The sequence below is a fragment of the Podarcis tiliguerta genome (genome assembly GCF_965153285.1).
Source record: "Podarcis tiliguerta genome assembly, chromosome: 8".
Lineage (NCBI taxonomy): Eukaryota > Metazoa > Chordata > Lepidosauria > Squamata > Lacertidae > Podarcis > Podarcis tiliguerta.
In genome coordinates, this window is record NC_139541.1 from 41,611,874 (window position 1) to 41,625,474 (window position 13,601).

Sequence of the window (13,601 nt, forward strand, 5' to 3'; positions counted from 1 at the left end):
ACCACCACAGCAAAAAGAGCCTTGGGGATCCCCGAAGACTAAGAAATGTATTTGGTTTGAGCTTCCTCTTCCTCATAGGATGAGCAGAGTTGGTTGTATGGCAAGACGCAGATGGCAGCACCGAGGACTCTCTTCCTGTTGCAATCTGAACCTGTAAGATGATGGCTTCTGTCCCCTCCCTTACCCCCCCCCCCCCGCAACTAATGATGGCAGGTCAGACAGTTGGGGGTTGGCAAGTCCTTTCGTCTTGCACAAACAAGTATCCCTCCAGGGGACACAGAGTTGAAGTAAGGTCACCTTTCCTTGCAAGGAGCTCAAAGTAGTACTGAAGGGTGTCATCCCCCCAATGTCCTCAGAGCAACTCTGAAGGAAAGGATAAGACTTTGGAGTGACTGCCCAAAGTTAAGTCATGGTTGTAGTGGAGATGTCAGCCCAGATTCTAGTCCAACCCTTTAACCCATAGGTTTTCAACCTTTGTGGGTCTACGGCTCCTTTGACCAACTACATTCTTTCTGTGGCACCCCTGTGGGGCTCAGAAGCCCAATTATGTCACCCCTTGCCTGCAGAGCTGGCAGCCCCTTTTTTTGAACACCCTCCCTTATGGAATGCTCCCTCAGCCTCCTCTCCTCCCCCCTCTCCTTGGGAGTCCTCTAGGCAGCTGCAGCTACCACCCCTGGTCTCTGAGCTGCCCCCCTCCGCCCCCAAAAGAAGTGCTGCCTCACCCTGACCCACAAAGGCCTGGGAAGCACCCCCTAGCTAGCCCCAGAGGCAGCATTCACTTGGGGAGCTGCTGCAACAAACAGCTGTGCAAGGCTCTGGGAGGCAGAGACGCAAGAGGGCATCAGAGGAGGGAAGGAAGGAAAGAGGCACAAAGGCCAGTGTTGCCCATGGCACCCCTTGCCATCATTCAAGGCACCCCAGGGTGCCACAGCACACTGGTTGAAAACCACTGCTTTAACCACTCCACCATCTCCTTCCCTTGTAAGAGGCAGCCAGGAGCTCTGATGACTGTGCTGGAAATGAGATATGACCCACCTGTGAACTCTACAGCTGCTTTTATCATGGGCTACGCTGTCTGAGGCAATTGAACCTGTGGCCATCTAGGTGTTGATGATGGGAGCTGGGAGTTGAGCATCCCCACCCCTCAACTGAAGGATCTTTTTACACAGTGGCCCATCTTCCTCTCCCTCCATTTCCCACAGTGGAAGGTCCAGACTTATTGTGAAGGGAGAGCCTGTGTGGAATAACTTAACTATGTTGCGCTTTTGTTAACACAGGCTGGTACCTAAACCCCAGTCTAACTTGAGGTGTTACACGTTGAGTATAGGATACCTCTATGCCTGCAGGAGGCAGGGTACAAATAGGTTGAATAACACAATTCCTACAATAATTGTGCTTTCTGGCCCTTAAAGTAGGTGTAGCAGAGGGTGGCAGTCCTACTGGGTTGGGTATTGCTCAAAAAATTTGTCACATTAAAGCAATGGCCTTCCAGATGTTGCTGTACTAGAATCATCATCCTTGACCATTTAGCATGTTGCCTGGGGCTGATGGGCGAACTACATGTGGAGGGCCCCTGTTTCCCAGCTCTTCCTTCAAAGGTTTCTCAAATCTCGCCTTCCTTTCTGAGGGGTGGGTGTGGGACTAAGCTACAGAAAAAGTTTTATTGGACAAATGTTTTTGGATATGCAGAATTTCCCTTTGGGGACCACAGTAACTGCCAGGCTTTGGGAGACAGCCTTCTATGAGCTGTTGAGAGAATGTTGGTGTAATGTGCCAAAAAAGCTCTAGAGTTTCAAGGAAGAGAGTACTAAATGCTCAGTTAAATAGGACCTCAGGGAATGTAGGTGTTCCAAGGTGTTGAAGTTCTTCTGTGTGTATTGCTGGAAATGCAGTTAAATGCACCCCTTGGAAGTGAGCTGGCTTTTGCTAGGAGAATGAGTTCCCTCTTCCGCCTCATCAATGCACATCACTGTCAGGTGTTTTGTGGGGGGGGGGGGGAGGAGATGCTTCTCTACATTGAGGCGGTCAAATGCAGCAAGCCCAAAGAAAGTCCAAGATCTCTAGTGGTGTCTTTTGACATACGCATTTAAAGTGAATTACCAAGGTAGTGATTTTATTGTTGTACAAAAGTACTATATTCCATAATGAAAACAATTTGAAACAAGGCTGCACAGAACATCTAGTAGAAGCATTTGCCTTCAAGGCAAATGTGTAACTTCCTCATCAAGGAAGCAGCTCAACGAGGTGAATGGAAGAAGGAATGAAAAACGTTTTCTCTGGCATTGTAAGAAGGGGTGGGTGGAAAAAGACACAGATTTTGCTTTCTATAAGAGGACTGGGTTTTTTACTGGGGGTACCAACAAGATGGCACTTTGCCCCAAGGCATATATTGAAAGTCTCTGGTCAACGCTCTCTAAAGGCATGATCTGAAAGGAAAAAGGAATGCAGAGGGAAGAAAGCACGTGCTGGTTGGTGATGGGACCAAGTTGGTCTTCTTGCCATTACAGGTGACGTTCTATATTAAAGAGGAGCAGGGAGTAGTCTTGCTAGACTTTTTATCAGTATGTATGATGGGAAAGAAATAGGAGCTTGGAGAATGTTTACAAAACTGTGAAGGTAGGGTTTAGACAGAAAGTGATCACTGCCACCACTGTACATGGTTCAAAGGCACTGCTTAGCTTGGCTTAATATGCTGCTCCATCCTGCTCTCCCTTCAACTCAGGCAGCAGAGGCCAAGCTAGTGCTCATAGCTGTGTGATGATGGTTTTGCTTGGAGGGTCCGGACAATCTTGAAGCCACGGACAGCCAACACAACGGCAACAGCGAAGGCCACAATGGCCGCCCCAGCAAAGAAGCCCACAGCGATCTCTGCTCCATGCAAACTGCAGCCAAAGCCCCTGTAGCCTTTGCTCTGGTAGAGGTTTTCTCGCTCTTTGCACAGAGAGGAGGCATAGATCTCGTGAAGGCGATGGTAGTAGAAGTACAAAGCTGGCACAAGACCAATTGCAATGGCCACATCCAGAATGGCCTCCGCTATAAGCCAGGCTGGGCAATGCCAGGGTACTCGGAAGAGACTAGCCACAATCTGGAAGCAGGCAAAGGCCATCAGTGCCCCTCCAACTGCCATGGCCACCTGGGCTGGTGGCACCTTGAGTTGGTGGAACTGGGCATCCAACTGCTGTGCCTTCTCCCCGTCAGCTCCACTGAGGCCACTGTAGGCCCCGCCGTATTGGTAGTAGTAAATGCTCCCCAGACTGAAAAGACCAGTGTAGCCACCTGTCGAATTGTAGGAGACTGAGCTGCAGATGACAATCAGCATGCAGAGGAGGAGCTGGAGCTGTTGGCAGCAGGCTAAGAAGCAAGGGCAGAGGGGTCTGTTAGCGCCATTTCTCTAGTGCTGTGGGGCCTCAGCCTGTGTGGAAGGTGGAGAAACGGGGACGGCACTTAGCCCCTCCAGGTCCACTCATAGAGGTCAACTTTGTGGGTGGATTGGATCCCAAATCTTACTGGGGTTAAGGGAGCATATCTGAGCAGGCAGTGACTATCCTTCCTTCCCTGTTTCTACCAGGGCATCTTCTGCCCCAATGCCACATTGAAAGACTTTTCATACCTGAGGTTAGTGACCTCAGAGCTCCCCTCATGTTTCACCCTTAGTTTTAGGCCAGGGATAGGGAGCCCCAGGCATCAAATATGGTTTCCTGGGTTCCTCTAATGGCTTTTGGGACTTCCTCAGGCCATGTCCCATGCAAGCCTCACCTCACACCCCTGCAGTGTTTTACCTGCTGCAAGAATGCCCCCTTGAATTCTGATAATTTATCTTGCTCCCCTGGTGGAGACACAGGGAGAGAGGGATGTGTGAATAAATTAACATTTGTTGCCCCACCCACACTGGCCATATGGCCCCTGTAAAGTTGACTAGAATGGAATATGGTCCTTGGGCTGAAAAAGTTTATTCACCCCTCTTTTAGGCGGGGAGGAAACTGGGGTGACCTGGCAGCCTCGTGGGTGCCACCCTACTCCCTGGAGGGAGCTTGTGCAGACCACAGAGGCCTGAGGATTGTGAAAGAGCAAAGTGGTTCAATCCAGGTGGGGAAAGGCCATAGGCGTATTCAGGACGTGAGCGGGCAGCAGCGCAAGCCAAGCGGCTGGAGTGGGCCCTGCCAGGCAAGGCGGGAGGGGGGGGACCTGCCCATCTGCCTTGACGGCTGAGCAGCACACACACACTGCCCCCCTCGCCAGCAAGCTGTGGGGCCACAGGCCTGTCCCTCGCGACTTTTGGGCAGCCTGCGAAGAGAGGGGTGGCAGCGTCTGGCTGGCAAGCACCCCGTCCCCGCGAGGCAACAGCCCTTTTGCCCGCCCCATCAGGGAAGCTGCCAGTGGCCTCGCCCACACAGAGCTCACCAGCGGGCAGCGGCGGGGAAGGAGGAGGAGCTACAAACACAATCTCCCCCCCCCCCCATCGCAGCCCGGGCGCCTCATCCCACGAGGGGAAGGGGGCGTGTCGTCGACATCGTACCGCCCTGACCCACCCCATCGCGGGCCAGTAGGGACATCTAACCCGGCCCGGGCCCTCACCTCTGGCCGTGCACAGGGCGCGACATAGCGGTTTGTCCAGAAGGCCGCCTCCGCCTCGGGCCTCGGCAGGGGCGTCCAAAGAGGCCAATGTGGTGCCTCGGGAGGGAGGGGGGCGGTGCTCGTGCTGGTGCTGCTGCCGCCACGGCCACGGCTGCTCTCCTACCGCCACCACCGCCGGCCGGTCGTGACGCCAGTCCCGCGGCATCCCGGGTCTCCTCCCGGCGTCCGCCATGGCTCGCAGGGAGGTCTGGGTGGGGCGTCCCAGGTGAGCGCGGCGGCGCCGCCTCCTGGGCGGAGATTGGCCGGGGTTGGTGTAGGTGGGAGGCAGGTGTCCGTCTCGCCTAGGAGCCGCCGCCCGACAGAGGGGGCTAGTCGCTGCCGGCGCTTGCCGAGGGGCGCTTCCCCAGCAGCCGTCGAGGAAGTCAGGGCGGGTCTGGAAAGGCCCAAGGCAGTCCCTGGACAAACCGCTATTGCTGCCCGTCCAGGCCCGATGTTCGGTGGTCCCGGTGGCCGCTGGCCTTCCTGGTCCCACCACAAGATGGCTTTTTTTTAGGATGTAGCGGGAAAAGATGTCCAAGGGCTCAAGGGCTTCTCCGCCATAGGTGCGCCCCTCCCTCCCCCGCCCGACTCGGCTTCTCGCCCATTGCCCCACTAAGCAGCGGTCTCTTGGCACTCTTTTTTTTTAAATAATATTTTTATTAGGATTTTCACATAAAAGAAGAAAAAGAAAAATACAAAGAAATAAAAACAAATAAAAACAATTCAATTATAATATTTCTTGCGTTTGCTTGTTTCCCGGACTTCCCCACAACTCCCCTCTTTGTATTCCAGTTCAGCCATTTAGTCAGCAAATCCCTTCCCTCTACCTTATCCTTATCTTAGTATATTATACCTTTAGTTTTTCCTCTTTTAACCATCCATTTTTTCATATTCCTTCACCACATTATTACTAATAACCCTGTAGCCTCAATCCAACATCATTCTAACATTCATTAATTTTATAATATTTCTGTAGATAGTCTTTAAATTTCTTTCAATCTTCCTCCACCAGCTCTTCTCCCTGGTCTCGGATTCTGCCTGGTCTCTTGGCACTCTTGGCCATACCTGACTCTGGTAACAATCCAGGATTAGAGGGAAAGGAGAGAACTGGAGGTCCTTCTCAGCACCCTGATGATGGCACTGCCCTTTGCAGCCTTGGATGATCTCCCTCACTGGCTTTGTGTTGATTCTGAGCATCAGGGGGTGCAGAAATGGACTCGGTGCAGCCCTTCCTCATTCTTGTGGGACTGCACAGAAACCACAGGACAGGAAGGAATAGAACCACTGCCACTCAGTCCTTGTCCATCCATGGCTCACCCTCTACATGTCCAGCTGAGCAGGACTAGATAAAGAGCCCTAAGCCCATGGGAAGGGCATGGCTGCTGCCAGCTAAAGTAGAGGCTAGATGATCCTCTGTTCTGACGGTATTCATTCATTCACTCACCTGTTCAGCTGAAAGCAGGAGGCAGGGATGAGGAACCTACAGCCCACCACAAAATCCCTGTCACCATCAGCCATGCTGGCCAGAGGAAGCTGATAGGAGTTAGAGCCCATCCTGACACCAGAGAAGTTCAGCAGGTGGATCAGGCCAAGGTGAGCCCCTCTTGCCCAACATCCTGTTTCTAATCAGACATCACTGAGAGTCCCACAAGCAGGATCAGGATGTTGCCCACCTACAGCAGCTCAGATTTGGCCTCTGGGCATGGAGGCTTAATTCAGTGCTCATGGGTAGTTGCAGTTGCTAGACTTCTTCTCCCCCATGACTTCATTTATGACCCTGTTTAGGCTGTCTGTCTGCAAAAAATGCAATTACTTTTGGTACCTTCATTATTTTGAGCGTGGAACAATTGCTCATTTGCTCTACCCAAAAGTAACAAGGGGAAGGGATTTACTTTCTCTCTGTCTTCTCTTAAACAAACATAACTTGCTAATCTGGGCAATATAACTGTGTCCCGTGATTTCAGAAGCTGGTTTTAGAAAAAATTAGTCTTTGTATCCCAGGGGTTCTCACCAAATGCAGCTGGGCCAAACCCTAGAAAGCAACTGAAGCCCATCCAAGGAGGAGACCTTTTCTGCGTTCTCTCCTCCACCTGGCTGCCACCTTCACCACCTTCCTCCTCTGCTTTCCAGCTGGAATTTCAACCAGAGGCTCTCCTGAGAGATTCTCATCCCCAGGTACCACTATCTTGGCTGAAGGCACCTTGTTTCTCAAGGGCAGGCAAGAGCAGAGAGCATTGTGCCACTATGGCTTGATGGGAGGAACCTTTCACTTACTGTCTTCTTTCTATTTCAAGTGGTTGTCATGCCAAAGGCCTGCCTCCTCTCCATGGCCTGAAGTTCCATGATGCCTTCATGGTGAGGGTGAGGCAAGCATGGGCTCAGGTGTGTGTGAGTTGGCCATTGGTATCTGGGTTCTGAGGGCTTTGGGGAAATGCTAACCTAGTGGCCAGCCAGTGCTTCTGCCTCCCTGCCCCCCAATTGCATTTTTCTAGCCAGATGGTATCATTTCAGGTGAAGCTGGCGAGGTTTGGCTCTGATACTTCTCCCTTAGCTCTGAATCCTTCATTGAATTATTTTGATGAGGGAGGAAGATGGTTTTTTTTTTGCATTTGGGTACTAGATTTTGGGTACTGGCATTTTATGGAGGCCTCCTCCATAGCAATTTGTGGTCACTGATTCAGCATCTTAAGAAATGCTCTTTGTATTTCTGCTCAGGGGCATTTTGTCCATCTAGGTATCTCTTGGAGACCAAAGTACTTTAAGCAGCATTTCTAGAGGCAGATCATCTGCTTTGCACAATAAGAAGGTCCAAGTGGAATGGTGGAGGCTGCTCCATTAGGGTGAATGGAGTGCAACCCTACCAACCTCACTCTGCCCTCAGCCAGCCAGCCCCACCTGGACTTGTGGGTGGGTGGGGAATATGGGGCTTTAACCGTTTTGTCCCCTGTATAGACTTGATTAAGATGATGTATTAGCATACACACATGCTCAAGCCAGCAGCCTGTGTTTGGGTAGGGGAACTTCCAAGGCCCGAATCCAAATTGGAACCATAGCAGGGAGCAGACAGATAAAGCTGCTCTACCCTGACACCATGGTCATGTTTTGGATTGGGGCCCCCAGCCTGGCAACATGTAGAAAACAAAAAAACTCCTTCATTTAAGAGCACAGATTTTGTGATAAAATAATTACCGGTATCCTGTTGGAACACCATCACCACCCCACTCCCCTACAGATGTGTACATTGCTAGCTGGCAGTGGTGTATTGATTACCATCTAGGTTGCAAAATGTACTCTGACTGCTAGAAAATTAAGAGCCAGAAGAAAAGGAGGGGGCTGTGTGTGAATGGGATGTGCTTTTACTCTGTTATGTTTGTAGTGTATAGGCACAGGTTTATATGGAGGGTCCATGTCCCCTTTGTTTCTGAGAGAAGTTGTACTTAAACTAAGTATGAGGTGCTTTTTATGCAATACTGTACGTTAAGAAACCTGCATTTTCACATGTATTCTATATTACCATTTTTGTATTGAATCGTGGTGGCCTATGGCTTTGAACAAGAAAGAGATACTTTAGTTGGACCCTCAGGGCAGCCTGGAGCCAAAGTTATGAATCATGTGCTCTGGACAAACAAAGCTGTGTTGTCCCTCCCTCTGGGCCTTGCTAGGGATTGCTGCTGGGATTTTCCATGAAACTGTAAGAGGGAAGGTGGAAACCGGTATAACCAAAGCACAGGGTATTTTGCGGTTGTCTGGATCTGAAAAGACAAAGCCAGAAGGAACTTGTGTGCCACATAGATGGCATCCTTGCATCTGATTTTAGGAAGTGGGAGGAGACTGGGCAGCAGTGCCACGTGGAAAGGATGTTAGGACGTATTTGTAGCAATGTCATTGTGGGAAGCTCCCTGCAAGATTTGCTGTTCCAAACTTGAATGATACTGAAGCACAAAACAAACATGATTTGTGCAACTCCTGCTCAGACTGAACTCTCTGGGAAGCCTTGGCTGCCCTTGGTCTCCATTCTCAGCTGGTGCCCCCCCCCACTCATTCCTCCAGGCTGCCCCTTAACAAACACATTCCCATTTCCTATCATTACATCTTCCATAACTCTTTATGAAATAAAATATTCTCTTGCATTCAAATAAGCCCCTTCTCAGCTCTGCCAAGATTGTCACAAAATGTCGTGAGTGCATTGTGCATGGGGATGGGGGGTGTCTAGTATTTTATTTAAAGCTTCTTGACTTCAGTGTTTGATTGCACAACCTCTGGAAATACTTTTGTTCATTCTGTGGGTTCTTAAGATACATCAGTTCTCGTTTATTGTAACAAGCAGCATTTTCAGCCATCATGAATGGGACGTTTCGCTTTAACGTTACTTCCTGTAGGCTGAGCAAAATCTTTAAAACATCAGCAAACATGTTTATAGCAGAATGCTCTCCTAATTAGTCATGGTTCCTTTCAATTTAGTGTCCTTTCATGTGAAGTTGGCTGACTCTTTCAGTAGCAAGCAGGTGAAGGGAGGGCAGCAGTCAGCCTGTTTAAAGGGCATCTTCTTAGATTTCCATGACCTGCCCTAGTGTGAGGTGGGGTCAGTAAGGTGCATGTCCATGAAAGGGGCAGTAAGCCTGCCAATCTTACCATGGGACTGGGGTGGAGAGAGAGAGAGACTTAATTTATCTCTACAGACACTATAAACCTAATGGGGGAACAAGAGCTGTTGGGAGTGTTTATGCTTAGACTCCTTCTGCCTTCTACCCTGCCTGCACATACATACAAATAAATTGTGCATCCCAAAGACACCATAAGCCTTCACACAGCAGCCTTCATTCCAAAGAAACCAAACCCATGGTATGTGTTGGGACCCCTGAAACTTTACCGCTTGGAGATGTGTTGCACATAACAACACTTCCTAGAATCTGCAGAACTTTCTGAAATTCCACAAGTTTTGATTTTGAGATAGGCAATTGGCACAATGTTATTGTAACAACATCAGCTTCCTTTGAGTCCATCAGCTTCTATCATATTTTTCCATCTTTTTCAATGTATTTATTTATTGGTATTGGTATTTGTATTATAAGGTTGCAGGGCAAGTAAGGAAGGCACAAAAACAATGGTTGGTATTTGATGCTAGTTCCACTCTGAGCAGACCCACTGAAGCTAATGGTCATAACTAACTTAGATTCATTCAAGGTGATGGAAGGTCATGTGAGGAAGACCTGCTTGGTAGTGGCTATCAAGTTCAGGAACACACTTCCTGGGAATTCAGCTACCACCAACATCACCCCAACTTCTTTCATCTGCTTTGCATATATGATGTCCCAGGTTCAATCCCTTACAGCAGGCTTCCTCAACCTCAGCTCTTCAGATGTTTTTAGACTATAATTCCCATCATCTCTGACCACTGGTCCGGCTAGCTAGGGATCATGGGAGTTGTAGGCCAAAAACATCTGGAGGGCTGAGGTTGAGGAAGCCTGCCTGACAGCATCACCAGGCAGGGGTAGGAGAGAACCTCCCTGCCTGAAACTTGGTGAGCCATTGCTGCCAGTAACTGCAGGCAGTATTGAGCTAGATAGACCAATGGTCTGACTCTCAGGCAGCTTCCCATGTTCCAATGACAAGTGAAAATATTGCTCTTTCATTGGGTACTTGCTTAGAACACCTGCTTCATTTTGTTCTCCTTGCTGTGATTTTTGCTGGTGCTTATATTGCTCTAGCATTAGGTATTCTTTATTATTATTATTATTATTATTATTATTATTATTATTTGTTTGCTCCCCCAGACATTATTTTTGGTGATGAAATAGCAGTGGATGCTTCTTCTAATAGCCAAATGTTTGAGTGCAGTCCTGTAGTGCGGTTACTGGTGCTTGGGGAGGGAAGCAGGTACAAAAGACAAGATTTTCGGCTGCAGCAACACAGAAGGATCCCTGTTGCTGGTTCTTTCAAATCATGACACTTTGCTTTTTCTAGCAGCTCCTTGAATTGCCTGAATGTTCCTTTGTTGTTTGGCATCCAGTGAAATGCAGCGTCATGAGCCAATAACTCTTTCCGTGCTGTTGTGATTACTGTTGTCATGTTTGGAATAAACTTTGCTAGATCCTGGCCATTCCTAGAAATCTTTGTACATCAACCTTATTCTTTGGGCCAGGCATTCCAATGCTGGCTTTGATTTTAGTTGCATCAGGTATTAGGCCATCTTTGGTTAACCTATGTCCTCAGCATTTAATTTCTGACATGGCAAATCTGCACTTTTCATTCTGTTTCAGGTTCCTCTCCCAATACCTGTCTGGAATTGGCTTCAGGCATTCTTGCTGATGTTTACCTACTATGATGTTGTCAGTTCAACGTATGATGCCGTCATACAGGGGGCCTCTTCAGTCATTACCATTAAGTGGCTCTTGAAAACATTTCTTGTTTTGTTTCGCCTTTTATTGACTTTCTATGTGAGTTAGTAATGTAGTTGCTTTACTATATTTAGTGGTGACTGGTCTAAACTAAATGCTCCTTTTAAAATATTTTATTGTTTGCTAGCTTTTGTAAAGTTAATGTGTAAATGTATTAAAATAAATAAAATGGCAACTGGATCAGCCTTTGGTACCTATATGGAGCTGAAGCGATACCAAATGGTAATTAAGAGAAAATTAATCACTAATGATCCAAATGTCCTAAATGAGAAGCATGAGAGGCAGATCCTGCAAGAAGGAAGTTTCTGATTAGTAGCCTTGAAGAGCTGCAATGACACTTGGCTGTTCTGCAATCAACAGCATGAGGCAGTGTGGTGTAGTGGTTAAGAGCAGTAGACTCGTAATCTGGTGAACCGGGTTTGCATCTCCGCTCCTCCACATGCAGCTGCTGGGTGACCTTGGGCCAGTCACACTTCTCTGAAGTCTCTCAGCCTCACTCACCTCACAGAGTGTTTGTTGTGGGGGAGGAAGGGAAAGGAGAATGTTAGCTGCTTTGAGACTCCTTCGGGTAATGATAAAGTGGGATATCAAATCCAAACTCCCCTTCTTCTTCTTCTTCTTCTTCTTCTTCTTCTTCTTCTTCCTGCAGTTGCATACTGTGAGAGGAAATTTCCACCAACTAGCCATTCCTACACTTAAAAAAAGAAGAAAGGAAATATGGACAATCTAATATGAGGGTGGTCCATTCTGACAGAGGATCTGTATTCCAGTTTTGGGGGTGGGGGTGGTTCTCTGCCTTCAAAGTTTTGGAAGATAGGTCACTCAAGGAACTGATGGGCAAAACTTTCAGAAGCAGTGCTTTGACCATGATAATGACACCCAGTAGTTGTCCTGGTTTTTGCATAAAGTTCTTAGTTAGGGAAATATTTTGGCTATGTGGGGAACAAGCCTCTAAAATGCAGATGGTTTTAATGAGGATCCAGATACACCATCCACATTAGAAACAAATTCCAGCCAGTGGAAACTCACTATGGACTGTTATATGGAGCAGAGCAGAATTGCAGTTATGTAAACAGGGGAGAAGGAATCAAAGCAAGAGTCACAGGGACCACAGCAGAAAGGAAGAGTCCAGAACGAAGTTCAGTGGAGCACCACCCTCCCCGCTCCCTGCCAACAGCCTGTGAGTTTCTGAGGGAAGTACACATCCCTCAGTCTGACGTCTCTGCTGTGACATGGGAAATTTGTGTTTTCAAAATTATGCACACAGTGTGCCTAATTCAAGGAATGTGTTTAGCTGCACCCAAGCAACCGGCTGTGTGCAGTTTTATCCCTGACTGTGTGGAATACAGTTGTTTTTGCTATGCTGTGTGGAGCTGGAGGAGTGGCTGGGAACATGAGGTGGTTGGTGCCTGCCCTGTTCCTGGCAATTGCATAAGAATGACAGCTGAAAAAGTGGGTGACATATGTGAACAGACGCCCCTTGAAGTCATCCGAGAGCCTTCCTGTTGTTTGCTTGGCACCTGGCTGCTCCAAGGCCATGGAGGTGAAGAGGGCAGAGGCCGCTACACAACAGGCCATGCAAGAGGATGAGAATGTGAAGTCACTAACCAAACATTGGTGATGAAATTAGCCAATATTGACTTGGCTTCAAAGGAGGGGGGGCGGGAGGGGGGTGAAAGCTCTCCACAAATGGGAGAAAGTGGTTCCTGCTGCCTTCCTTTCCCCTCCCTTCCCATTGCACAAGAGCTTGCTGCGGAGAGTCTCATAACACAAGTCATGGTAACCTTCCCCACCCATCAAAGCACTGAGTTCATTGTCCTCCATGGGGGGCCCCTGTGCAGATCTTTGGTGCTGCACAGAAATAAGGTCTCTTACTGGTGCAGCTTGACGGCAGATGGAGGAGGGAGTTTAATCCTGCTAAAAGAGAGTGAAACCCAAGCACTGCAAAGGGGAGAGAGGAATGGGGGACCACCACCCCCCGCCCTAGTCTATGAAGTGGCATCTCTTGATAAACAAACGGCTGGAGAGGCTGCTGTTGGGTCTGCAAGCAGGAACCTCCCTAGAGCCAGTCCTCATGTTTGGGGAGGAAGGAGGCGGTGGAGGCAAACCCCCAGAAAGTGAACAAAACAGCCAAAGGATGCTGTGGCGGCTGAAAGCCTGATGGGGAGGGGGGAATTCCCCAAGGTAGGCCTTGCAAAGAGCCCCTTAGACTGCAGCCCATTTGCCCCTTCAAGAGCAGAGAGGCAGCATGAGCCACACCCACTTGCCCAACTTCTGCTTCCTACAGCGGCAGCATCAGTGCCCCTGCCAAGCTGTAGGTGCCTCCCTGGTAGCCAGAAGGGGAAGGGGAGAGTTTGTGGATGCTGCTGGCTGTGCTGTGCGTAAAAAAAACTCCGAGGATGGAGGAGACTGGGTGGAGGATGGAGCCTGGGTAGGAAGGTGCCAGAGAGTCTGCTGCTGGCTTTGCACTTCTGGGGCTGAGGGAAAGGAGAGCATCTGGTATGGGTTACTGGAAGAGCTGCTGATGCATTCTGTGTGCATTGCGGGGAATCTTTCTCCCACGGTGCTAAATAGACCCCTCACCATTCT

At 49.0% G+C, this 13,601-nt stretch overlaps 1 protein-coding gene and 1 long non-coding RNA gene across 2 annotated transcripts; one reads left to right on the forward strand and one right to left on the reverse strand.

Annotated features, from left to right (window-relative positions):
• Positions 1-2,092: 2,092 nt before the first annotated feature.
• MARVELD3 (MARVEL domain containing 3) lies at positions 2,093-4,817 on the reverse strand. Its single transcript, XM_083452568.1, has 2 exons — positions 4,576-4,817; positions 2,093-3,351 (listed from the first exon to the last, which is right to left on the reverse strand). Exons 1-2 carry the CDS (start codon positions 4,805-4,807, stop codon positions 2,738-2,740), a joined length of 846 nt encoding a protein of 281 aa, XP_083308694.1. The 5' UTR covers positions 4,808-4,817; the 3' UTR covers positions 2,093-2,737.
• An 843-nt stretch (positions 4,818-5,660) lies between these two features.
• On the forward strand, positions 5,661-10,931 carry LOC310683074. The gene is made up of 3 exons (XR_014514269.1): positions 5,661-6,789; positions 6,909-6,969; positions 10,875-10,931. It is a non-coding gene; the product is annotated as an uncharacterized lncRNA (long non-coding RNA).
• Positions 10,932-13,601: the final 2,670 nt, after the last annotated feature.